This window comes from Harpia harpyja, chromosome 9 (assembly GCF_026419915.1).
Source record: "Harpia harpyja isolate bHarHar1 chromosome 9, bHarHar1 primary haplotype, whole genome shotgun sequence".
NCBI lineage: Eukaryota > Metazoa > Chordata > Aves > Accipitriformes > Accipitridae > Harpia > Harpia harpyja.
Window position 1 is genome coordinate 1,258,266 of NC_068948.1, and position 27,055 is coordinate 1,285,320.

Genomic DNA, 27,055 nt, shown 5'->3' on the forward strand with positions numbered 1-27,055 from the left:
ACAGGCAGCTCGAGTCCCAGCTCCCAGCGTTCAGCCCGGCTGCAGGGTGAGGACCCCAGCCCAAAAGCGCTTACCCAGACTCGAATCCAGGGCGCGGGTCCTTGAAGGTGGTGGTGCGAGTGTTGTGGTCCACAAAGTAGCGCACGCCCTCGTTCGTGTACTTCATCTCCCAGCCGGGCGGCAGCGGCGGCTCCTGGATCATCCTGCCGACAAGGAAGGGGTCACCGGGCAGGCACCTCAGGCATCTCTCATCCTGAACCGCGGCCCTCCAAATTGCTACCCTTGGGGACCACCTTCAATTTGCAGCTGCGTGCCAGGCAAAAGGAAGGATTTATAGTACAGGGTGAGCAAGCACCCGCCTGCGCCCTGAGACAGGAGCCCTGCCCGGGCTGCACGCTTGGCCACAGCCAGGACCAGCAAAAGCTACGGCTTCGCTCTCTATCTGCAGGAGAGGTGGTCTCGGGGGAGACCTGGGCCAGGTCTCTGGAGAGCCACAACCCTGAGCTCTTGGGAGCCCAAGCAGACCCCTGCGGGAAGGTGACGGGGTGAGAAGAAAACACCTCTTTCTGCCCAGAAAGCCCTGCAGTCTTCCTCATCGCCTGCTCCTCAGTCACAGGGATTTCCTCACCTCTACCCTCAGCTCCCACAAGCCGGATAGCTGCCCCGCAATGCCCAATCCCCCTGGTCTCCAGCGCTGCCTGCAGCTCTCAGTGTTTTCACCTCCCCAGCACTGCAGCTTGCAGGACCGTCTCGGGGCTCGGTCCCCCGGCATGGCCAGCTCTCAGCACTCAGTAGCCCATCGCACAGACCTTCCGAAACCACGAGCATCCTCCCTGCTCTCCCCACAGGCTGCCTACCCCTGCGTGCGAGGGTCTTCCCACTGGGTGGTCCGTGTGTTGTGGTTCACGTAATACACTCGCCCATTGTCCTGTCTCTTCTCTAAGAGAAAAGAGAGAGGAAGCGTTAGCTGGAGTGCCCTGGCCAGCGCTGACCCGCAGTCCCGGGAACAGCCCTCCTCTTCCCAGCTCATGAGAAGTTTGTCAGTTCCCCCATCCCACCTCCCTGCTGGCACTGCCCCGGCTCATTTGGAAAAGGCAGTATAAAAAAACCCTACGTTTCTTCTACACGCACAAGCTGCCGCACCTCCAGGGAAGGCCAGCTTTCTCCAGTGCCCCCAAGGCCAGCACACTGGGAGATGCCACAGCCGAGTCGGGCCCTGCCAACGCGCTGCCAGGCTGGCACAAGAGGTGTGCTCGGCCACGCACCTCGCTGGGCAGGCGGCACATGCGCCCGCCTCGGACACGCAGCGCTCTGCAAGCGCAGCATCCCTCCAGGCAGATCTGCGGGTGCTTTCTCAAACACGTCCGAACTCCCTGCGTGGCCCTGCTGCCGGTGCAGAGCTCATGCTCCCAGCGTGTGCTGCACACGCATACACACGCACGCGCACACGCATACCCCTCCTCCTACCGCACGCAGGCATAAAACACCCATGCCATTCACACCAGCACCGCTGCTCGACCCCCGTCTTGTGCCGGCAGCCTCCACACACTTCCCCGGGCACCCCCTTCCCAACACACCCTCCCGACACTATTTGCACACTCCGAACGGCAAGAGCTTCCCAGCCGCGGCTGGGCACCACCGCGATCCCACTCTCCACCCCGCCAGCCCCCAAGGCACCCGTGCCCACCCCATCTCGTCCCGCCTGCACGCCTGCCAACGCCGCTCTGCCTCTCGCCAGCCACCCCCCTGCACGCTCCCACGCACGCTCGCTGCCTCCCCACCAACACGCGTGCCCCACACGCAACACGCCTCCTCCCTCCACGTGCCTGCGTCACTCCCCCCACGCACGGCCCTGCTCCATGCCGGCCGGGACGCCCTGCACGCACGCTCCCCTGTCACCTCCCGGCCACCGCAGCCCCCCTCGCTCCGTCTCGCTCCCGGACCGCAGGAAGCAGCCCCCACGCCGTGGCTCTGGAAGACCCCGCGTACGATGACCAGGACTGCGTCCATCCTGGGGACCCCATCCATCCTGGGGATTGCCACCCCAGGGTGCTCAGCCCCGCACAGAACCGTGCCTCCCACAGGGTCTGCCCCAGTCTGACGCTGGGGACGGGGCCCCTCTCCTCGCTGATGCAGGAGTTGGGCCACCCAGTGCAGCTGCAAAGGCTCCAGCATCGTCCCCATCGAGACCCTGCCCTTGAAGACCCCCTTAGCAGCCTGGGCCCCCTCTGCCCTGCTCCAAGCTCCCTGCAGTTTTAACCCCTCTCCTGCCCACCCTGCCTGGCACAGCACAGCCCGTCTGCACCCACGAGCATCCCAGCCTGCCCTCTCCAGGGATGCTCTCGCCATGGAGGGAGACCTCCCTGCCCTGGGGATGGCACAGAGACCTTTCAAAACGTCCCAGCACACGATGCTTGGGCCATGGGGCCGGGACAGCCAGCCCCGCTCCTGCCAGCTCCCAGCCCCGCTGCGGACTGGGGCAGAGCATCCCGGGAGACACGCACGGCAGCGGGATGGATCCCTGCTCAGCAGAGGAAGGGTCTGGGGACGAGCGAGGAGTTGGATCCCCAACCTCTCCCCCCGTCCAAAGAACAACCACAAGCACTTCTGCATTCAGCAGCTGAGAGAGACTGGGAACTCCTCCAGGAAAAGGGGAAAAAAAGGAAAAAAAGCTGGATTTCAAATCAGAGATCGTGCTAATCACAGGCAGACTCAGCCCCACATGCAGCAGAGCATGGGGAACGCTGGCTCCCCAGCCACCGTTCCCCATTAATGCCAGGGATGGAAGCAAAGGAGCTGCTGACAGCACGGTCCTCCCCGCGGGGTGGGCAGGGTCCCGCTCCGGGTGACGGAGGAGCGTCCCCATCGGGGCTGTCCGGTGAGCGCGGCAGCGGGCAGGTGAGATGGCTCAGTACTTACCCCAGCCAGGAGGAAGGGGACCGAGAGGATCATTGTCGGACGGGGCGCCGGACGACTAGAGACAACAGAGAGGGCAAAAACACAAAATAAAAACCAGGGCAGGGACGCCTGGGAAGAGTGGAGCATGGAGGTGAGCTGTGCAGCCCCCACTCCCACTCGCCTCCCCTTGGCCCGCAGCTCCCAGAGAACTAAAAAAAAAAAAAAAAAAAAAAAAAAAAAAAAAAAGCAAAACAACTTGCACACTCAAGGGGGGTTAAAAAAAAAAAAAGGGAAAGAAAAAAAAAAGCACAAACTAAACAGAGGCTGGGGCAGCCAAGGGGGCGGTGGGGCAGGGGCTGTGCCGCACGGAGGGGAGCGGGACGGCTCGGCGGGGTCCAGATGTGCGCGGCTGCTCGGCTGCTGCCGGCTGTCCCCACCAGATACACCTCCAGCCTCCTCCAAGAACCACACACAAGAGGGGAAAAAATATCGCAGGCCTTTCCAATGAAATCATTCCCACAAGCCCTGTCCACGCCCAGCGCTTCCTGGCGGGCCAGCGGCCCCCTCCTCCCCGGGCAGGGCGCTGGGCGAGGGATGCGCTTGCACTGAGGCCGCATTCATCCCACGCAGACGGGCGGCTCCGCACCCCGCCACCCCCCCAAGCAGGTTGGGGGCCACCACACAAAGCACCTTTCTTCTTCTTCTTCTTCTTCTTCTTCTTCTTCCTCCTCCTCCCCAGGGTGGGCAGAGCCGATGGCCGTCACCCAGCCTGAACCGGGGGATGCCCCAGGAGAGGGGGAGCGGGCTGGCCGGCCGCCCCTGCGTGCGTGAGCCCCCCGTCTCCAGCTCCGCTGGAGGTCCCTGGGGATGGAGGCGCAGCCCCGACAGTTGGGGGTTCAGGGGAGGAGGTGGCCTGCGAGTGCTTTTGACGGTTAAATAAGAAACGCATTGTTACCGAAAAGGCGTTCTCATTGCACCTCCTGAAACCCAGCCGCTGCCGGAGAGGGGCCGGCGTCCCAGCCCTCCGCGCTGGGCTGGGGATCGGACTCAGCCTGGGCTCAGGAAATGCCACCCACGGCCAGACCCGTCCCTCCTGCCCGCGAACCCCACTCCGAGACAGACACCGGCACTCGGGGTGCCCCACGGCAGCCCAGCACCCCGGGGACGTCCGGGGGCACGTCGGGGACGGGGCTGGCACAGCCCGTGCCTCTCCGAGCTTCGTCTCTTGTACCCGACCCCCATGTGCCAGGACGGGGCACGGGAGGCATTGCCCGGGCAGCGGCCAGTCCGGCACGGCGTGCCTCGGAGTCGGGGCAGTCTCCGCTCCTCCCTGCCCAGACAGGCTGGACAGAGATGCAGCGAGTCATGTCCAGAGGTATCACCTCACTGTGACCTAAAAATAACTAATTAAAACTAACAGGGCAGCGACACAAGAGCCCGGGGCAGAGGTCCCCCTCCTGCAGCTCTCCACAGCCCCCGGGAACAAGCTGGCTCTTCGCGCCGGCAAGACCCCTTGGTGCAAGGGATGCTGCGTGCGGGCACAGCCCGGCGAGCCCTGCAGCACCAAGGCACCTGCAGGCAGAGGGGTCCCTGGCTGCACCCCGGCCCCCCGAGCTGCAGCTTCTCCCAGGGGCTGCGTGGAGAGGGCTCTGCATCGCCCGGGGCTGCAGTGCTGCTCATCACCTCCCCACCCTCCTTCTCCCGGCAAGGAGGGCAGGTGGATGCTGGAGACGGGAGGGCAAGGCAAAGCAGAAAGCCCCTGCGGGGAAGGAGGCAGAGCAGGAGCCATCACCGCTGGCAGCGGGGAGCTCGAAAAAAAAAGTACAATCGTTTCATCAGGCTAAATTTGGAGCGCCAGTCCCTCCCTCTGCACTCTGCGGAGCCCGGCCAGGGTGAGTCGCACAGCACTGGAGCGGCTCCAAGGCTGGCGCTGGTGGAGATGGGAGCGAGCGACAGGCCCGGAGCCCAGTTTGGCCTCCGGTGGAAGCCCCCTCCCGCGTACCCCTCCGCAGCGGTCCTGCGAACGGGGTGCCGAGGAGCACGGGCAGGCAGCGGGCTGCAAAGCTGCGGTGGTCCAGCTCCCACCGCGAGGCTTGGAAGGGGTGGTGGAGAGACAGGCAGGGGGAGGAGAGGGGCAGAGCAGCTTCCCGCACCCCCGGGGAGCAGCCCCAGTTGTGTCTCACGCAGGACGGACTTTGCACAACTGCTCTGCCTGCACCCCCCTCCCAGAGAGCATCCAAGCTCCTTGCTGGAGCACAGAGCTCGCACCAGCGCTAGCAGCGCTGCTGGGACACGTCAACCTCCCGGCTTTCTCCAAGAGGAGCAAAACATCGATGAGAAGCTGGTCGCTCTGCTCTGCCCACCTTCGCCCCGCACCTGCCCCACCAGACCTCCCCGCCGCCTGGCAAGAGCCGTGTTTTCCACGGCGGCACGGCCTCTGCGAGGCACGGGGCCAGCTGACGGCGGAGAGCACTGGGACATCGCTGCGCCGGGAGGTGGAAACACTCCAGCCTAGCTCTTTCCCAAGCGCTGCTCGCCCCGCAGCACAACGGCCACCAGCACCATCCTGGTTATCAGAGGGTGCTCGCCACCACCGCAAGCCGGGTGCAAGCTCCAGCAGCAAAGGCGAAGCCAGGACAAGAGCGGTCTCTGCCCAGGAGCGACTGCTCCGCGGGGCTGTCGAGAGACCATTCCCCGAGCGAGGAAACGCGGCGACTCAGCCCAAACCAGGAACAAGGGGAAGAAGCAGAAAAAGCAGGAGGAAGCTCGCCAAGCCCAGCGGTGCTCGTTCCCTGTGCTCTCCGGTCCGCTGGCTCTTGCAGCCCCTCACCATGTCAGCACTTGTACCCTGGGCCTGCAGCCACAGCTGCTGACTCCTGCTGCCTCCCAGGACCCAACCACGCTGTCCTCAGCCCAGCGGTGACTTGGCGAGGGATGAGCTCAGCCCCCCAAGAGCCTCCCCTCCCGCTACAGACCAGGCTCCCACGGCTTCCTCAGCATATGCCCAGCTCTGACAGCACGCAGCAAGTTCCGCAAGCCTCGCGGGTCAGCGGCAAGGCTCGGCTGATGGGAGCCACGGGAGAAAGCATGGGCCTAGCCACGCTGACACTGAAAGGACACCGGGGACAGACTGCTGAGGGCATGTCCCACCACCCTTCGGGGCTGTGCAAGCTGTTTTATAAAAAGAAAGTTACTCCCACGTGGTTCTCTGCATGCAGCAGAGGAGCCTGTGAGCTCTCCCATCCGAGCACTGCTCCGCTGCACTCGCCGAGTCGACAGACCCCACGCAGCCCAGCAAGTGCCTCCCCACACTCCGTGTCTCCCAGGCCAGCCCGGGTGAGACTGGTGGGGGAGCCAGGCGAGACCCCCCCCACCACCACCCCTGGCGCTCACCTGGTACAGGAATCTTTGGCTGAACTGCTGCATGGCTCCTTGGAGCTGGTTTCGCTGGGACTGCCACTGCTCATAGTTCCTGACGTACTCGGCCGTGGGGCGCTGCCACGTGGTGGTCCGGGTGTTGTGGTCCACGTAGTAATACCTGCCTCGAGGATCCACGCGTTTCTCCCACCTGGGAACACCAGAGGAAGATATCGCTGTGTGTCCTCGGACAGCTCGGCAGGTCCTGCTGGCAGGTGCCTCCAGCTGCCGTGTGGCAGCTCAGTATAAACGCTGGCGTGAAGGCAGCAGAAAGAAACCCCGGAGAGGTCAGGAGGCACAGCAGAAGGCACAGACCACGGTGGTACACACTGGAACCTCCCCTTGCCCTTGTCCGAGGGCTGCCCCCGGCACCCTGGATGCACAGCAGCAGCTTGAGAATATCCAGCTGCTGCCCCAGAACGTGCTGAAAGCGTGACTGAGAGGAGCACGGAGTTGCGAGCCGCTTCCCCAGCTGCCACGCTCCCCTCGTGCTCCCCATGCAGTGGCTCGGCAGAGGATTTGTGGTCAAGTTCTGCCTCTCAGAAACGCAGGTGAGAAGAGCAGCTCATAGTCCTCTCCAAGGGGGGAAGACCCGAGAGCTGCCTGGGCCCACAGGTCCAGCTATGGAGACCGTGATGTTTCATTTCACTCTGACACTACAGGCTGACTTCACACACTTCTCACGAGAAGCCTCTCACAAGACTAAGATACCCTTTAACACGAGGGCTCCCTTCCCAGCTCCAGCACAACCACCAGTTTCACAGTTGAAGGGACTCTTTTGGGCAAAGATCCACCAGAAGGAAATACAAAAGACTAGTAAGACTTGAAGCAGCTCCCTGCAAGGGCACATGAAGCCTAGACACTAGCAGAGTTCTCAGCAGGATGCCGTAAGCATTCCTCCAAGAGAGCTGACCTCCGACAGAGGCAAGGCACTGGGTTGGAGACCTATGTGGGAGGGAAGGAGCACACCTGGGGTACTCCCAAACCTATCTTTCCAGGTAGCAGCCTCCCTCTTTTAACACCAGACAGATTTCAGATTTCAAGCTCTTGCAGGATCAGAAAGCAGTTGCAGAGATCACAGCTTAACTGGAGGTAGTGTGTGCCCACAGGAACCTGGAGGCTCCCGTGGAGGAAAACAGGACGGGTTTGTATTTCATTTTCACACGTTACATTGGTGGTTAAAGTACAGTTCAGTCATTCCAGCCTTGAACAAGCTCAGTCTAGAGAACAACAACAGTTTGGCTGTATCGAGTTCTCTGCTTTTAGGAGCACAAAGAGGTGAGAATTCAACAAGCTTCTGGAAAGCATGTGGTCCCCAGGGCTGTGTACAGCCTTTATGACCTGAAGACTGTTTACTCCTGCAAATAAAAGCATGGCCCTCCTCGACATGAGTTTTGCAGAGTGCTTCTTGCAGGTCTCATGGAGCTGAGCTCTTCTCAAGCATAAGCAGACCCCAACATGGCTGAGAACATAAGAGGCCCCTCTGAGAGATTCCAGGGTCCAGCTCCGGGTTTGGGGCACACTGAGCATGCCTGTTTCTGCTCACCAGGAGCTCAGCCCTCATCCAGAAGCATCTGTTTTTCCAAGCGACATGAGGTCCACCCTCTCCCTTCTCCTGGTCCTCAGGGGGACTTTGCTGGCACCCCATCCCAAAGGCCCACCCCTCTGCTCTGCCCACAAGTGGTTGCACTGCTGCTCAACAGTTCAGTGATTTCTGTGGACTGTTTAAAAAAAAATAATCCTCTAACAGAGGGTCAAAACGCAGCAGACTGGAAGGCCTTTTCCTCTTTGCAAATACTGAAAAGACCTTTCTCAGGATACAGCATGTGTTTTCAGGCCTGTAAACATTTGGTCATCTCACCCCATTTCTTTTTAGGAATGAAAAGACCTTCCTGCCACCTTCCCCACTTTCATGCAGACTCCCGTGCATCTGCTACAACGAGTTAGTTCAGTATCTGAGATGCCAGCTGCCCCCAGAGCCCCTTACCCTGGAGGAAGAGGTCTCTCCCATGTGGTGGTCTTGTTGTTATGGTCTACATAGTAGACCCTACCATTAGGCAGCTCTCGCTGTTCCCACCTGCAAGAAAAAAAAAAAATTATGATGAAACAGTTGATACTTGCTAGCACAGAGACCAAACCCTGGCTGAGGTGGAGCTACCAAAAAAATCTGCCCCCTGCGATGCCAGCCAGAGAAACAGCATCCCACTGCAGGGCTCCCCGGGCACCCGTCCCCACCGCTCCAGGGCCAGCTGGGGAGAGGACCACCCCTCAGGAGAGGACGTGGAGGAAACCCAAGGCAGACGAGACTGCGCCTGTCCTCTCCTCAGACACAGAGATGAAGCGAAGGGGCTCAGCTGGAACAAGCAACATGGATCCAGCAGTCTCAGCCCCTGCATCTGCAGGGCAGCAAGAGCCGGAACACTGCTCCTCGTAGGACACAGGCACCTTTGCCTATTTTAAATCACGCCCAAACAGCCTGCCTAGGAAAACTGTTTGCGTGTGTGCCCAAAGACTCGGACTGCAGCTGTGCAGCCAAGCCTCCCCGACAGATCAGTGAGCTGTGCATAATTAATAATCACCTTATTACCAAGAACGTCCAGAGAGCTGCATCGGGTGGATTAGCAAGCCTACCTCCTCGCATTGCTTAGCTACAGTGTTCTAACCTTTATTTAAAACAAAGAATGACAGCAGGTCTACATGGCAATTATTTGGCTTGCTAGATCAAGACTATCGGAGAGGTGCTGCAGCAGTCTGCTTTCTGAAAACAGGCATAATTTGGAGCATAAATTCCTAATTTCCTCCAGAAAGTAGGAGGGTCAGCATAAGATTTCACACAGGGTCAGTTTTATGTCCTGTGAGTTTTTGATGTAGTTTTTTTTGGTTTCTCTTAATACATCTTTAAAGAGGAGCCTTTGAGTTTGGGCTGGGGCTGAATTTTCTCCTTGGCCGCCCTCCTGCTCAGTGCTGACAGATACTGCTTAAAAACATCGCGTGGCCACAAGGCACTCGGTTCGGAGGTGGCCCCTAAGGGGAGCCGGTGTGATAGGGAGGCCTGGCTTTACACAACTACACTGCAAACCATTCTTTGCCTTAATTCATTCATGAAAGTGTATGCCCTGGCAAAGGTAAAAGCTCCGTGGAGCACCGTGCTTTCCTGTCAGCTTTTATTCTGCAACAGAGAGAGGTGAGCCGGCAGCTGCTGACAGATAAAGTGTTCTCCTGCCACACTTCTGCTCCCACGGGTCCCTCTCCCAATTCAATCTTCAGTCTCAATTAATCACCACTAAAAGCCCTCGGAAGTTAATATACTAGCTTCTGTTGTGACAGCAAGGGAACAAATCTGGGCTTGCAGAAAGCAAGCAGCCCTTGGGAAGGGGATGCTCTAAGCGCTAACACCCCATTGCCCGGGCTCGCACCGTCCCTGCTCACCCTCAAACCTCCCCAGGGGACGATGAAGCCACCAAACAGTGACCTCGGCCACAACCACACACCTGCTGCGGCCACAGGTCGCGTGCATCTCAGCCTCGACACCGCTCTCGAAAGAGGTGGGAAGGCAGAAACGGGGAGAGCTTCAGCCGTGTTTCCAAGCCCTGGCAGCGTGCCGTCAGCTGGGGACCCCAACAGTCCAGCAGCCATGCGGGCAGCCTGAAAAACCCCTGCCCTGGGCAGAAGGCAATCTTGCACTCCAAGATAAGAGTTTCAGTTCCCTGAAAGCAGGAGGGAAATGTGAATGCCAGGCTCAGGATTTAGCTGAGAGACTGTCTAACCCAAATCAGAGCTGTTGGCTTCGCTCCTATGGGCTTCTCAAAAGCACTGTGAACTTAATGCATCTGCAGAGACCAGGTAACATCAGCAGATGTTGCTACCAGTCAGCAGCGCTGGATCTTTCTCATCCCTAGAACAGATCTAGGGACACCAGTGGTTATCTCTGATGGAAAGAGTCCAAGGCAGGACCTACTGCACCTGTACACCTTTGACAGCAAGAGGCTGCCAAGCGTAACACTGCCAAAGGAGTGACCATGTGAGAGCAGAGCCGGCACTACCCGGTGCTGCTCTGGCATCAAGAAACCTTTGTCTCCCCAGCCCATGGTCAGCCCTTTTCCCTGGTTACCCCCGGGCAGCGCTGGGTGCTGTCAGAGGGGAAACACCTCAAGTCTCCTGTTCCCTAATGATGAACTCGGTGCTTCATGAGCATAAAAGCAGCAGGACAACTAAAAAAAGATTGAAATCTCCAAAGAGATAATCAGCATAGCTGGGATTTCTTGAAGACACAAGCATGTCCACCCCATGAGATGGACAGCAGAAGGTCCCCAGGCATCTTCAGGGAGGAGGCAGGGCTGTGGAAGTGCTGCTGGCTGGAGAGCTGCCTACTGCAGGCAGAGTTTTGGGAAGCCCCTTCCTAGACTCGCACTGCAGGTGCTTCGAATTGCCACCAGCAACCAGATACGGACCCAGCACAAGGCTCAGGTGGAGGAACGCTATTCACAAACAAAACTCCAAGGCACAACTCCACTCACGAGACTTTGCAGGAGTCAGCATCCCACGAAAACCCTTTAAGCACCATCTTTCCCAGGTCAGTTGTACATAATGGCCTCCTTTGGATGGACCTAGAGACCACAGCACTGCTCGCTTACAGCGAGGACAACCCCAGTCGCATGTCCCACCCTTTCTGTCCACGCTGACATGCGGTGCTTCAGAGATGAACAGGACCTCAGTCTTGTGCACGCAGAACCAGTGGTGCCAGCAGTCGTTACTGGAGGGGACAGGTCCTCCACACTCATTAACAACAGGTTCTCAAATCAATATGGCTCTGAGGACTTGGAAGTCCTTTATGACAAGAGGCTTTCAAGCTCCCAGGTACCATTTCTGTGGCTGCAGAGAGCAGAAATCCCACGATGAGGACTCCTCCAGGGCAGAGGGTTTCTGGATCCCTCAGATACTCCTCTGGGTGCCCTCGTGAACTGCAAAGAGCCACACAGGATTGAGCTACTGATTGATGTCCTCCATCCCCGTCTCACACCCTATACAAACAGGCGACGAGCTCACATGCTCCTCAGGTCAGCAGCTCCCTGGTGATCTGAAAAGTAAATTTGCTGAGGGCTGCCTCGCCCTACAAACAGCGAATCACTGCTGTTAAACAGCAAGCTGTGATGAACTGTTATTATTGCTGACACACAGCAACGGCCTGAGAGACAGGGGCACTGGGGGCAACCCATCCTTGCTCGGACCACCTTGCCCAGCTCTTCACAGGCTTCCCCCGCATCCCGTCTGCCATCCCACGAGGGACACAGCTCAGGGAGACGCACGACAACGGGCTCTTCCTCTGGGGACCCTAAGTCCAGCCGGCGTTCCTCCCCCGTGCCTGCTGCCACATCGCCACCAGCGAGGAAGATCAGCGGTTTAGCAAGCGCTAGACGGTGGGAGCTCTCACCCACACGCACCACTGCTGCAAGCACGAAGCGTGCGACGTGTCGGCCCCCGCTAGCTCCCCTCCGACTGCCCGCAAGGCTTGCAACGGCAGTGGATACGGGGAGCCACGGACGGTGCAAAGTGGCAGCGCTGAGGCAACCCTGCAGTCCAAACAAAACGCCCTCCTTATGTAAGAAACCACAGCCCCATGCCTTCTGCCAGGCAGCATAATGTACCTCTTTGTACGGGCGAGACAGCGCTGTGTATACACACCGCGCTAACGACCATCTGTCCCCCGCGCAGGATCATCACTGATAGGAACCAGATGCAGGAGCCAGCGGCTCTTGTGCCCTCCCCCCTTTCGCTATCGGTCCGCTCGGAAACCCCTACGTGAGAACCGGGACCCCACGCCAAAGGCCTCGAGCGCTGCGACCGGCTGCTCCTGTGCCACACACGCTCACCGGCTTCTTCGCAAGGAAACACGCTCTGCCCAAGCCAGGAGGCTGTGAAGGAGGTTCTGGGCACTGTCGGGGCTGGAATTATTCAGAACACCTTCCAGCACCGTCCAGTCCCTAGAACAGACTCCCAGTTGTGTGAGAGATGCCTTTGTGCCTGCCACATCTGGTGCAGATGTTCAGAGACAGCTATCTGAGCAGAATAAATAGCTCTGAATCCCCACATGAACCCAGCCACTCTCGACTCCATCTGCACGCAGCCCGGCACGAGCAGGGAGGCTGGGGCTCGGCACACGCAGCTAGGAAAAGCTGCGACCCCTCCAGAGGCTGCAGGGAAACCGAGTGCTCTCCACGCTCCCGTGGATGAAAGGAGACACTCGGAGAACGAGGCAGGGCTCATGCAGAAAGCAGGACGGACACGACGGCTTTCCAGCTCTTCAGCGCCGGAGCGACTGGCAGCTCTGCAGGAGACGTTGCTCCTGCAAGCGGCAGAGCAAGAGCAATCACTGATGGGCTCCACAGCGCTCTCTGCGCAGCCAGCCCCGCAGGAGCTGGGCCAGCGAGGGGCTATCCTGCACCGCTTTCTGCGGAGCACGCTGCTGCCAGAGCTGAAGTGGCCTGGTTTCGTCTGCATCCCTTCTGCCTGAGACATCGCTGCCTCCACCAAACCAGCCAGCCGCATCCCCATCTCCCAAGCTGGGCCCCAAACCACTAGTTGAAGCAATACCCTGGTGCGGTGAGCCAGCCAAAAATCAGCTGCCCTAGATCAGGTCTCAAGAGATCCCCAGAAGCTCGTTTATACCACCCCAGGGCCACAGTGTTTTCTGCAATCCCTGTTCAGCAATTCCCTATTAGCCCAGAACCTGGTCTGGCAGCTCTCAGGGCAGAGCTCGCACTGTGGAGACCTCAATGGACTCAATTCTCCGCTCTCCTTCACCTGGGAAGACCTTGATACCTGGTCTCCACCTGACCGAGCAGGTCAGCCGCTACCCAAGCCAGCCCAGCATGAGCGCGTAACTTGGACAGCACATGCGAGAGGGTTGCTGCCCTCTTTACCACCTACAGATCCTATGGTCAGGACAGGGAGGGACAGATACACAAGGTGCCAATCAAAGGTGTCTCCAGAGATCCAAATTCCGCAAGCTCAGCCTTGGAGGATGGCTCACTACCCCTTCGCTGCTCTCCTCCAGCTGTCTCCCAAAGCACAACAGCTTTATCCTCCTCCCCGCTCTGACACGCATGATTTTCTGCTGCGTGAGCACCGCAGGGAGAGGCACGAGGAGGACACGGGCCACCCTTCCACCCGGCCAGACCAGGTAAATGCTGGCGTGTCTTAGAAAGCAGCGCTTGCAACCTCCCCAAGCCTCCAGAAACCCTAATCATGAGATACCCGCGGGCTCCTCTCCACCCTGGGAAAGAAACAACAGCCTGTCTCCACCTCGGGCTGGGCAGAGGTGGGGAAAAGGAGACCTTCAGTCTACCTGGTAGGAGCAGAAAGGGGCATAAGCTCTGGCTGGAATAAAGACCTTTTTCAGAGCACTGGACTTTTCCAGCTGCCTGGAAACAGGAAGCGCCCAGGCCGGAGAACAGAAACCCTCACACACCCCGCATAAAGGCACACTGAGCCGTTAACCCTAATTACCTGTGACTGACACACCAGCGAGGCCCTGACCTTCCAGGCATCGCCTCAGCCAAAGGAAAATAAACAGCTCCCTTCATACGAAACACAAGCCATTTTCAACGCGCCCCCCCCCCCTCTTTACCGCTTTGCGTTTTCAGTCCAGAGTTAAAGGTGTCTGAAATACAAGGGCAGAACGACGCAGCTGCAGCAGAGAGTGGGGCTGAGCCCAGCGCCTGCCCACCGCCCCCACCGGCACTGCTCAGCCAGCCCCGGCTCTCCCCCCAGCCCCTTCCCCACGTCCCACGGAGGAGGAGGATGCGGAGCACCCGCACCAGGGAAAAGAACGGGCACAGCTATGTGAGGGTCCTGCCCACCTCCCCCCAGCACTGGCCAACACCTCCACGGTGTCTCTGGAGTGCATGTTCACGCTCTCCTGCTCGGTGGGAGCTGCCTGGAAATCCACGCTCACTCTCTCATGCGTTTTCCACTGACTGATCCCTTCCGCAGCCCCAGGGGAGCAGAGGACTCTGCTGCTCCCCTGGGCACGGACGCCGAGAGGCTGCTTGCTGCAGAGATGCGATTCCCTGTTTATTACCCCAGAGACCCGCAGCAGACACAGATCGGACCCTGGCCCAGAGGAGGAATCCACAACAGTCAAGCCCCAGCCAGACGGCTCAGAGGAGGAAGGACAGGCTGTGCCAGGCGGGTGGGGGCACAGGGATCCCTGGCAGGCCCCCCCAGGCCCTCTCTGCTCTGCTGACCACCATCATTTCCACCAACCCCTGGTGCAGCACAGCCCCCTCCCTCCAACATCCTCTCCTTCCAGCACGCAGCACTGCCCCAGTTTGCTCGTGTGTCCCCCAGCCTGGTCCTTCCAGGGCCATGCCTCCCCCCCCAAGGGCCACAGGCGCTCCAGCGTGCTGGCCTTTCTCAGGGGAACGACCGTCTCGAGCAGAAGGCAGAGCTTACCCGGGGGGCAGAGCATCCAGGGCTAGCACCGCTGCCCGGGCCGGCGGGGCGCTGGAGCCGGAGGCTGCCTCCTCTGCCTCTCCAGAGCCGGTCAAGGCAGGAAGGGCAGGAGCGACAGAGCTGTCAGCCACGCTCGATGCCGCCGGGGTTGGTACGCTCGCTCCCGCCGCCGGCCTTTCCTCTTCGAGGTCTGCGGCACCCGCTGCGTCTCCATTCACTGGAAAGGCAGAGGGCAGAGACATTAGCATCCAGAAAGGGTAATGGGGGGCTGGCTGATCTACTGCACCCGTGCAGCCCTGGAAACAGAGCACATGGTGGGTGGCAGCCGCTACCACCCAAGCACAGGGCTCACGGTGCTCCCAGCCTGCAGCAAAGGCAGCACCTCCTTCACCCAACAGTCAGATCCCTCTGGGAACCACTGCCACTGCCTTTGTCCCGAGACAAAAGCAGAGGGTGCTTCGCATTTGTGCTCGGCATCTCTTCCGCCACTTGCAAACATGCTGCATGCCTGGTGGGAATTCAGGTACCGAGCAGGAGCTCAGAAACTGCTGGTGCAGCATCCCCCCACAGGCAGAGGGAAGCCCAGGCTCAGCAAGTCAGCTGCGCTGCTAAGAGCTAAATGTTGCTGGATTCCACTGGACTTTTGGAAAAGGGAAGGGGAAGAGAGAGAGCAAAGGAAAATTAGAAAGAAAACTGATGAGGAGGAAAAAGCAGACCAAAAAAGTGAAAGGGAATTTGTTTGACGAATATTTATTAGATAGCCAGAAAACCCTGAGACTTGGCAGTCCAGCAGAGGATAACTTTCGCTACAAGACATCCTGGCTTCAGTGGCAAAGCAAAAGCATTAAAAACAAACCAGCAACAAGTAACAAAGAAGTAAGGGATGCAGACAGAGCTCCACAAGTTAGAGCTGAGAAACGCAGAAAACCATAAGGGAACTACAACAAGCCCAAGTATTGCCTACAAGCCCAAGTATTTAGAAGTATTGTAGGAAAAAAAACTCACAACAGTATAAACCCCCACAGACGGGAGACTGAAGAATTACAGACACTCTGTAGAAGAGGCAGACTGCTCGGGACACTTTTGCTTTGCAGCTGGAGGGTAGCAGGACAGCATCCTCCGGCACCAGAGGAATCCTGGCACACAGCATCAGCAACTAAAGGAGCCCCTCAGGCAGCATCTACAGGCGATGAAGATTTCCAGGTCAGCAGGCTCACAGCAACTTCCACCAGAGTCCTGCAAGACTCAGCTGAGGAGGTCTCTGACTGCTACTCATTTCTAGCAAGCCTTGGAAAGGGCGGTTTTAGAAGCTTCAACCACGCTGTGCCAATCTTCAAAGGGAACCTGCAGAATGACCCAGGTAACTGCACTGTGATCGGTTTGATCTCAGTCCTGGACAAAGCAGGGGAAAAGCTGATCCAAAGTTCACCTGATAAGGAAGGGTTCCAGGGGGAACACAGCTAGGGCTAAGCAATGTGGCTGTGGAGGAAACACGCCATGAAATAATCTCCTTTTATTGTCAGATGAAATTACAGCTGTGAGTGACAAATGCAATGGGGATGTTCTTGCAACAGTCTGCTCAAAAAACATGATAATGTCACCAAAATGTACTAAACTGAGGAGGAAGAGGATGGTTTCTAGAGGCATTCCACAGAACACAAGACAGGGTGTCCAGCACTAATCCCAGCCACCCAAAACACTCATCTCCCCATCCTCTAGCATAAAATCATCACCAACAGGACTTGCGGAAGACACGGAGGTTGATGAGTGGTAAACAGCGACGAGGATAGCACAGTCATAAAGCCACTGGTGAGGCTGGGGCCGGGCCAATAAAACATGTTTTAAACAAACGAAAACCAAGGAGCCAAGTTGTACTCGGGAACAAAAACTCTGTCCGCAGCCTGAGGGAGTGTCCCCCACACAGCGAGGACACTGGGAAGGGCTGGGTGGGCACAGGGGACACCGTGCAGCATTCGCTTCTGGTACAACACTGCACCAAACGGGGCAGAGACGAGCCACGGCCCCGGAGAGGGGAGCACAGACCATGAGCCACAGCCAAAAGGCAGCATTTCATGTCAGCCTTCTGCTCCCCCATCTCCCTCCCAAAATGGGTTTTGGCAAAATTGAAATTGCATTGCTCCAGGTTTTTTCCAATGAAACAGGGGAAAAAGAAAAAAAAAAAAATCTTCCTTTTAGGTTGAACAAAACATTTCCTTCTACCCGAAACAAAGTACTCTGCTGCTTCTTCCAGGTCTCTGACAAAAGCATAAGAAAGGACAGTGCTGCCTGCAAAGCAGTGCAGGGGGGCGGGAGATGCTGCACTGCTCAGGTGGCTCCATGAGAGCCAGAGAAGGAAAACAGATAAACCGCTTGTGGCTTTGTAGTCAGGCACTCAGCAGGTCCCGGTCCCTGCTCTACAAGGTATTTATGGCTTTGTGGACAAACCCAAGAAAAGACGAGAGAAACCTTTCTAAAAAAAGATAAGAATCAGCCCCTTTTGAGAGGTGGGTTTGTGCCTTCTCTGGTGCTCAACATGACAGCTGCTCCTCGCCACTTCAGTGGGCAAAGAGCTCAAAACATTTTCACTGGACACTGCTGGGCAAATTCAGCTGAACGCTCCCAACCCCTGGATGCGGTATTTTTTGTCAGGGAGACACCAGAGAGGAGCCACAGAAATTATTCACAACAGGCAGAACAGATCCTACCAGTGTGCTCTGCAGAGCTGCCCAACTTATCAAAAGTAAAATCGATAAAAATCAATCAATTCACAGGGAGGAAACTCCCAGGCACTACAAGATCTGTTATCTTAGCAGAAATTCATTTTCTCCCACAAGATGCAGCCCTGAGCTCTGTCCCCCAACCCTCCTGCGAGCAGTGGTTCACCTGCGCCGTTGGCCGTGCCGTTGGCCATGCCGGCGTGCTGCGTGCTCTTGGCCTGCTGCCGGTGCCGGCTCCTGGTGCTGGGACTTTGTTCTCCGCTCCCCGTGTTTTGCCTGGCCACTCCAGCCGCATGTCGGTGCGTCCTGCAAGGGAAAGAAACACAGGAGGTGAGACGCACCGCTGGCCTCACAAAGAAAACCCCGCTCCTGCCTTTTTGCCTCGGTCTCCTGCTGCTTCTCCCCCAGCACGGCCGTCGGTCTTCCCCCGAGAACAGCCGGGATGCAGCCACGTGCCTCCGCTCCTCTGGCAGCGCCCTGAACTTCGTGCTGCTTACTCAGACCTGCCAGCCTGCCCACGGGCCGGTGGCAGAGTCCCACAGAGGAGTAACCTGGGTGACAATGACCTTGCTTTTCTTTGCAGGTGCTCACCCCAGCTGCTGGGGAATGGCCAGAAACCCGCTTGCAGCACCAAGCCTTCATGACCACTGGCAGTTTTCTCCTTCCACCCCTGCAATAAAGCTCACAGGAGAGATCCCACGCCAGCGCCAGCTCCCGCACTGCGGTGGGAACCCTCACCGGTGCCTCCCGCCCGGCTACAAGCCTTGCGCAAAACCAGGTGAAGAAGGTGCAAGCGTTCGCTGCTGCCGTGACGGCCGCGGCCTCTGGCAAAGGAGGGAACGGCCAGGAAAGATGGGAGCTTAAATCACAGCACAGGTTGTGACCGGCTCGGACGTGGCTGCTCCATCTCTTGGGGGGGGTCTTCTCTTTGGGCCAAGCTGGAGCTCCTGGCCACTGGGTCCCCGTGGCCAGGGCAGCCCGAGCTCCATGGGCAGAGCGCCTGCAGCACCCCCCAAGCAAACTCTCCCCCTCCAACCGCCCTGGGCCCCTGGAGCAGCCCCAAGGCATTCAAGAACACATTGATTAAGAAGCGTGGTTGTTACTGCAAGCGGGATGCTGCCTTCCCACGTCTGGGGGCCGGGGGAGCAGAGGCAGCGCCCGGCCACCTCCACCCAGGATTGCAGCCAGGGGCAACGAGCACAGAGGGCAAGGACCGCAGGGATTAGGAAGTTGGTTTGCCCCAGCCAAGTTCTCCCCTTAAAAGGGCAAAACCCGCAAATTGTCCCCACGTCTCGGGGCTGGAGCTGGGAGGGGACAGCAGCTTGGCAGCGACAAGACGCAGCATCAGTCATGCCACCCTCACCAGCTCCAGCAAGCCCTCGGTTCCTCCCACTCGCTCTGAAGCCACTCTCCTTGGGGAGCGGCTCACGGCAGTGGGCAGAGGAAAAGGCTGGGATCGGGAGGAGACATGGGAAAGCTGGAGATGGCTGTTGAAAATAGATCAGATAAGACCCACGGGCAGAGCAGAGCAGCCCGTGAGCAGGAGCTGCCGAGGCTCCTTCGACCAGCCACGGACCTTCCCAGGAGGGCAGCCCCACACAGGGGCTCCTCAGACCCCGAACTCACCCCACAAACCCCAGCTATGGCCAGGACACTGCTGCGTGCTGGGGATTTGCTTTGGCCACCAGCATCTGGGGACTGGGAGCAGCTGCAGAATGGGCTCCTCTTCCCCCGGTCAGGAGGTGAAGGTTGCCCCTTGCTGCCCATCCATGGGGCTCGGGGGGGGCACATCGGTACCATGTGCCTCCCAAAAGTTGGCTGGGACCCACCTCCCCACAACACAGCCCCCGGCGAGGAGCGGGCAGGTGGCATCACCGGCAGGAGCCAGTCCCACCAGGAATGGCCCCCGAGGCACGGGACGGATCTGGTCCCTGCCCTTCTCAGCACAGATGAGCTCAGAGCTGCCCAGAGAGTTTTTAGAAACCAAAACAGGATGTTTCCAGGCTGCCAGCCGGCCACACAGGGTTACCAGGCCTGAATTAGCCGGCCCGCCGCCCAGCCCAACCCTCCTACGAGTGCTCCCATCTGGGCATTGTCTTTTAATAGACGCGTGGAAACAAACCCAGCGAGGCCACGTGAGAGTGGCGGGGCTGGGAACGCGCTCCTAAAATAGGAGCGGGGAGAAAACAAGGCAGAGCGCGGATGGGAACAGCCTCTGGCGGCCACGCCGGTGGGACGGAGCGGGGTGTGCGGAGGGCAGCCCACCTCCCAGGTGGTTGAGAAGACCCTTGCTGTCCCCCCATTGATCGGGGACCTCGGGTGGCTGCCCCATCGCCCCTCCTGGGCCGGAGGGAGCAGACGATGCCAAAGAGGAAAGTGGCATCAGCCAGGGTGATGTCAACCTTTCAGCCCCCCCCTCTTCTGCCCAGGCAGAGCCCCCACGCCACAGCGCCTGACGTGGGCTCCAAGCATGAAACCCAGGAACGGCCGCCTCCTCCCGCTGCGGTGGCCAGAAGGTCCTGGCATGAGATGCCAGCAGAGGGGTCAGCACCAGTCTCGGTTTCACTCCGCACACCAGATTACGAACTGGGACCGAAGAGGAGGGAGGGCAGAGCGTGCAGCCGGGACCCCGTGCTGGCTGCAGGGGGTCAGGGCACGGCCACCGGGAAACACAACCGGGAGAGCCCCGGCACCACATGGGCAGCGAGGGGCTCAGCTCACAAAACACGGAGCTGAGAAATTCCCCCTGCCCCTGCGAAGCGGGGAGGAGGCAGCCACATCCCCCGGCACCCAGCCCTCGCTCCCGCAGTGCCAAGAGCTGAGATGGCACCCGTGTACCACCACCGCGGAGCTGGGGCAGGAGGAACACCCCCTTGCCCCACGGCAGTGGGAAGAGGTGCCTGGATCCGAAACCCCGAACCTGGCTCCGAAACCCCGAACCCAGTTTATTCCTGTTACCCGCGCCCTTCCAACTGACCCGAGACCCATCTCACGGCTTGTTCTCCAAGGCCCTGAGCAGCCCCCCAGCCCCTCTGCCGTAGCCGGCAGCATTCCCACCGCGCAGCACGGCCTGCCTCTCCCCTGCCCGTGCCAAGGCTGCAACTGGTGATTCCAGCTCCCCCGGCCTTTCGCTGCTGTTGTGTCACACCAGAAGCCACACGCCTGGGGACATCCCGCAGCCACACAAGTGGCTTTGCAGAGCGAGGGGTCTCAGAAGGGAAATACTTCGTCTGAGTGACCCGGAGGAGTGTCTCCCACTTGCCCTTAGGGATGCTCATGCCCGTCGCTAGCTGAGCGGTGACTTTTGGACATCACACAAGCAGAGAAAGCGAAGCACGCTGCACTGAAGAAATCACTTGACTTTGCATGAGCTCTTGACAGTTGACAGCAGTTTCTTATGGCTGTGCCTAGATCACAATACCCAACGTGGTTCATCAGCTGGAGCCTCTCCATAGGGTGAAGAGCAAGCCAGGCTACTTTATTCCCTGCTGTCAGAAGAGGCCCCTTTGGCCACCACAAGACAAATGAGGATTGTGGCAGCTCTCTCGGCACCCACGGCATCAGCTCTCAGCCGGGGACCTCTGGGCTCTGTTTTCTCTCCACACAGAGGGCTGTGGAATTTCACACCCCGTCACCAAGATTAGCAGCAAATCCCAAGATGACATTTGTTCAGGAGAAGAAAGAGAAGCCCTGACCAAGCAGTTTCCCTTGAGGGGACAGTGTAGAAATAGCTGAGGAGCAAAGAATGACCCTTTTCTTTCCATCCTGCCTGTGAGCGAGTTTGCCAGCATCCATCACCAAGCCCATGAAAATAAACACAGCTCTGCGTATAAACAGAGCAAACATCAAACAGCATTCCCATGTGCAAAGGACCCGTACTCCACTCCGGAGAAGGCAGCTGCCTCCATGGTGGGTACGTACAGCAACGCTCTGCCCCATGTAGCAGTACTACATCAAACTGCGGAGTCATGTGCAGAACAACCCTAAATTCAAGTCAGTGTAGGATGAATTGAACACTAGGCTGGGACTTTTCCCATACCAGAGCAGCCATGGGATTTTTAATGATTGCAAGCACACCTGGAAGGTCTGTGAAGGACCCCGTAGAAGTACTGGCCAGACCTCACCACACTTCTCTCAGACGCTTGCAGGTTGAAACCTGGTTGAAACACCAAAAGGAGAAAGTACTTCCAGGCAATCAGAGACCAGTCAGCAATCAGAAGTAAGCAGTCACCAGGTTGAGCCTCCCAACCCAAAAGTTCCTTTGCGGGCTTTCTAGCACCTACTGATAGGTGCTAAGCGGCTGCAAAGTCCAGCTCCCATCAGGACACTGAGTAGTCTCTCACCCCTTAGAAGGCTTTAACACCTGGACAGCAGAAATCAAGAGGAGCAGCCACAGCAAAAGGGCACAAACTGTGTTGAGCAACCTGCTCTCAATTTCCCATCCCACTCGCTCCTCGGGTGGGAGACAAACAAATTATATGGAAGGAGAGAGTCGCTTTTTAGAGCCAAAAACATTTCTCCCCTTTGCTCATCTCTTGTATGTGCCCTGCAGATGAAGAAGGAGCAGAAAAGCTCAAGGTGTGGGGCTGGTCGCTAAGAGTGCTCCTAAGCCTGGGGGGCACGCAGAACCTCTTATCGGACAGGCTGCAGGCACCCTCTTTACAGGCACACTTCTAACCAGAACATCTGTATAGGCTGCTGGGCCACTGCCATGCTCTGGAAATATAAATAGGTGTTAAATTCAACTCCATGTCGACAGTGTGACACGTCTCTCAATAACCACAGCTCCAAAAGGAGCAGCGCTGAGCCACTCCAGCCCAGCGAGAAGGCAAGGAAGGGCACTGTGCCAGGCACAGGATGGCCTGGTGCCCAAGCATCTCATTTCCTTTGGAAGCAGCTGTTATTTCCCTGCAGCTCTGCTTCTCCTGCTCCCCCTGGACCTTCAGAAGCGTCCCCCTGTGACCATCACCCAGAGGGGCATTGTGCTTGCCAGCCTGGCTGCGTCTGGCCAGGGCTGTGCTCAAGGCAAGAGCTGGGGTCCCTGTAATCCCCACTTGAAGGGACCCCTGCAGACCAGCCCTTTGCTGGTTTGCCTGGTCACAGCCTGCCCCACATCTCCCCGACAGACCATTCCTTCGGCTGCCGCTAGAGCAACTGGTGGAAACTGTCTGGGCCATCACAGACCTGATATTCCTTGAGAAACAAATACTTTAAGAGGGGCTCAGGTCAGCTGCACCCTGGCTGTCCGGTCACCTCCCAGCTCTGCTGTCCTCCAGGAGGTCGGCCAGCCCACTCCTGCTCCACACCTCCTATGGGCTGCTTTGCTGGGACCTCACTGGGAGATCTGGACTGGGGTCCACTGCACAAGGATGATCTAGACACTTCTCAGCTGCCTCACAGCCACAGCAACCACCCAGTAATGGACTGACAGGTGCTGCCAGCACAGGACCCTTACCTTGGTCTGCTTCCAAAGCAGTTTGTACTGGGAGGCTGGTGTCTGCCCTCTGTGGCTGCAGCCACGCTGCTGGGGTCCCGTCCAGGCAGCTGGGACCCTGAATGGGTGAAGAAAAAGCGGGTGAAGAAAACGACCGAGGCGCCTACTAGTTCTACCCTCCTTCCTTCCCTCCCTCCTTCCAGAACGGAGACCCAAAAGCACAACAGCCCCATATGTTACAGAACAGACCCCCCCAGCACACAAGGACCCCCTGCCTTTACGCTGAGGTGCTCTCCTGTCCCACTGCTGTGCAATAGCATAACCCGTCCCCACAGCACCCCGCAGCTCCAAGCGCGGCACTAAGGAAGGTAAACGCAAGACTTTGTGGAACTGGCATCACCAGGAAAGTGGCTGCATTTAAGACTCCCAGATTTCACAGGCTCCGTCTCCCAACGAGGAAGAGGAGCAGCCGAGGGAAAGCAATGCACCAGCCCCTGTCCGGCACAAGCTCCGCTCGGTCCCCCGGCAGCCCTGATGGGTCAGACACCAGTCCACGTCTCCGCACACCCTCTGTCACAGGGAGCCCTTTTCTGAGCGGTTCACGGAATACAGAAGCCGTTTCCCCAGCCCACACGGGACGGCGAGGGAAGGGGCCAAGCCGCGTGGGCGGCTGGTGGAGGGCCTGGAGAAGAGCCGCTCCTCTCACGCCGGCAGGGAGGCAGGGTGTCAGCCCGTCGACGCTCCCGCTCCTGTCCCACCACGCGCTCGCTCCCGCGGGAGCCCATGCGCAAGCCCAGGGTCAGGGCAGGCAGGGGCCGGAGCCTTACCTGGGAGAGGAGGCGGCTGCTGGCACTCGGACGCTTGCTCAGAGGTCCCGGGGGCCGTGCTCTCAGCCCCACTCCTCTCCCCGCTGCTGCTCACCGCCTCGTGCTCAGAGCCGCCACATGCATGCGGAGACGGGCGGCACTCACCCTCTGTCACGGCACTGCCATTAGGCAAGCTTCCCAGATCAACAGCGGGCCCGTCCAGGAAAATCGTCAGCTCTCCGCCAGAGACAACGCTGCCTTTGTTCTCCGTCTGCAGGTCCAGGGTCAGCTGCCTGTTCTCCACTGTGGGAGACGAGGGGACACGGAGAAAGAGACCAAGCGGTCACCACTCAGGATGCCAGCCGTGATGGAGGATGGCTCCACCACCCCGGCTCTCCCGTGGGACAGGACATCAGCCTCCTGGTCCCCTCCAGGGCTCCCTACACCCCCAGAGGACAATGTGCCCGCTCCCTCAGGGCCAGCTGCCTCAGTGAGCACCACCGGCATTGGCCCCACACCAACACACACCCACCAGCATCACCAGAGGACACCTGGCCAGCCCCACCACCAGCTCCCAAGGAAGACCCTCCTTCACCAGCCACTGCTCGCAAAGCGGGGTCCCTCCACGGGGGTGGAGCTGCCCCAGGCTGCAACACAGCCGAGACCACCGTTGCCCACAGATCCAGAAGCTGGGGCTGTAAGGGGGATCGCAGCAGGAAAGCTGAGGGATTCAGCTGGTTTGACGCGGCACACAGGGCAAGAAGGGTCCTGCGTGAGAGTGACCACCGGCAGGCGCCTGGGACACGAAGCAGGCTGATGGCTACGTGCCCAACGGTGCCTGAAGCTCTGGCCAGCTGCAGAGGAGCAAGCAGCATCTTTCAGAATCTGGGGTATCCTCATGCCCCCTAGAAAACCCAGGTAAGCAGCAAAGGAAAACCCCAGGCACATCCCTCCATCCACATCCCAGCGTATCAGCTCCACTGAATGCAACTGGCACAAAAGGTTGCCCCCAAACAGAAACACTCCGCTGCGGCTTCAGACCTCCTTTGCAGAAGCTTCTGGAGCAGGCGGCATGGGCTGGGAGGGTCCTGGAGATGGCCACCAGCTCCACTCCCCTCCCTCGCGAGCCAGTTTGGCTCCAGCAACTTAGCGAGACTTTGCCAGCCATAGCTCCATGCGCAGCTGGGCACTGCGGCTTCTCCCAGGGATAATGGCCCTGGGAACACCGCTCCAGCACGGAGCAAGGGGCTGCAGCAGTGGGGAAGGGGAGCCGATGAGCTGCTCGGTGCCACATGCACCATCAGCTGCTTCGAGAACTGGCGCCTGCCCTGTTTCACTGACACACGCTGGCAGCCACGGCTCTCTGCCTCCCTGCACCCCAGGACAGACACCCACCACCCTTCCAGCTCCTCCGAGGCCTCCTGACAGCTCTCCACTGCACACACGCAGCAGCAAGGGGTGTCCCCGGTGCCGCTGGGAAGCCACCAGTGCCCAGCACGGCTGGAGCAATGCACGGTGTGAAGAGGCTGCCTGCGCACCTCCCACAGCCCCCTCCGGCTACGCATGCTAAACCACCCGCTGCACAGCCGCATCCCCACGGGCGAGGGGAGAACAAGGCGACCCTCAGTGCCCACGGGCAGGCAGGGCTCTCGCACCACCGCAGCGATGCCTGCTGGAGCCAGCAGGACCGAAACACCCAGCTCCGCCACAGAAGGCCAGAAAAATTTGGCTGCGCCAGCCTGGGACACCAGCCCAGACGCTTCCTGACTCATTTGCTCAAATAATATTTTTATTATACACAGATTGCTCATGACACAATGGCACCATTTTTTAGCAACCTGCTTTGTCCCAGTCTGCCGTGGGGACGGGGTGTGGTACCTGCCAGCAGGAGGATGGGAACACGCTCCCCACAGACCCCCCGTCCCATCTCTAGCTCCGGGATGAGACACGCTGGCGGGGCCCCAGGGTGTGCAACTGCCACCCAAACAGCACCCACGGCTCCCGGCTGCCAGCCCAGCCCTTGCACAGCACCAGGGGTGAAGGCGCAGAGCCCAAGGTGCCGCTGCGCACCGGTCTGGCCATTGCCAGGACCAGAAGCAGCCGCACGCCTCTCGCACCAGCCCGGAGAGCGGCTCCTGTCCTCCTCCCCTGGCCGGAGCTGCTCCTTCCCGCAGGGTGCCTGCCGGCCTCGCACAACTGGGAAGGGACACAAAGGGGACGGAGAAGGGGGTCCAGCACGAGGCCGGTCACAGCACTCGCGCCACACGCACCGGCCCATGGCTGGTAGCCATCCGTCCTCCGAGCTGACCAGTGCTGCAAGGGGGATCCCAGTTACAGGGCAGGCAGCCCAGCGCTGGGATTCATGACCCCCTCACCTAAGCCGTCTCTGCCCCCCAGGGTGCTCAACAGGGACCCCGAAGCCCAGCACCACAGGGTCTGCAGAGAAGGCAGGGCTGTGGGACAGGCTGCGCTCGTGGGTCTCGTGAAAGAGCCTCGGGTTTTTAGTGCCAAGGAGGCAGGTGTCCCCTCAGCGCCCAGGGTCCGGGCACACGTTCACGGGGGCACAGCATGGAGGTTGGAGCCCAACTCGTCACCCACCCGTCATCAGACAAGGGATTCTGCTAAGCCTGGTCTTGCCCATCTGCCTAAAGGAGTTACTCTCAGTTTGCTTCCAAGGGGAACCGATCTCACAGACAGTTTTAAGAGCCTGAGATAGAAGATGCTACCGAGTGCGGCCAAAAACCAGAACAAATCCAGACCCTGTTTCTCCCCGGCGGCTCCAAGCCATAGGAATCTGCATTTTCTCCGAGCCGTGCGGAAGTCGTGCCCGCACGCTCCGGGGGTCCCCTCCATCCCCCTCCGTGAGCGCCCAGCAGCCGAGCGCGCCGGTCTCCCCGCCGGAGCCGCACAAGCCCTCATTGTGCGGGCGCCCAGCCGAGGGGGCGGCAGCGCAGGAGCAAAGACAAGGTGTCTCCAAGTGGAGGATGTGAACATGAACCTCCCAGCCGGCTTCCTTCTCCCCCTCTCCACCCCCTTCAGCTTTTTTAAAGAAAATAAACACTAGCAGAACCTTCCATTCACTGTCCCAGTCCAGCATGCGGGACGCACAAAGGGACATTGCTGTTGCACCAACAGAGGGTCCCCTGAACGGCGGAGCACAAAGGCTGCCTGTGTCCCGCCGGCAGCCAGAATGTCAGAGGGATTATTATTATTTTGGGAGGGGGTCGGGGGGTGATTTGGTCCTGAATAAGGTCTCAGTTCAGCTACTTCCAGTGCCCCGCACGCAGCATCAGAGCTCCCATTTAGCGGAGGTGAGCTGGAATTCCCAC

At 59.2% G+C, this 27,055-nt stretch overlaps 1 protein-coding gene across 3 annotated transcripts in view; it reads right to left on the reverse strand.

Moving 5' to 3' along the window:
* Positions 1-27,055, reverse strand: part of WWP2 (WW domain containing E3 ubiquitin protein ligase 2) — a 43,888-nt gene that overhangs the window by 7,773 nt on the left and 9,060 nt on the right. The window contains exons 5-13 of one of the 3 annotated variants that reach the window (XM_052796249.1): positions 23,892-24,029; positions 22,942-23,038; positions 17,653-17,792; positions 14,770-14,986; positions 8,303-8,392; positions 6,292-6,466; positions 2,920-2,974; positions 858-939; positions 75-203 (exon numbers count right to left, since the gene is read on the reverse strand). In XM_052796249.1, the coding sequence (XP_052652209.1) occupies positions 75-203; positions 858-939; positions 2,920-2,974; positions 6,292-6,466; positions 8,303-8,392; positions 14,770-14,986; positions 17,653-17,792; positions 22,942-23,038; positions 23,892-24,029 (1,123 nt within the window). Of the gene's footprint in view, positions 1-74; positions 204-857; positions 940-2,919; positions 2,975-6,291; positions 6,467-8,302; positions 8,393-14,769; positions 14,987-17,652; positions 17,793-22,941; positions 23,039-23,747; positions 24,030-27,055 lie in introns of those variants that run through there. The other 2 variants (XM_052796248.1, XM_052796250.1) reach the window with 2 other exon arrangements.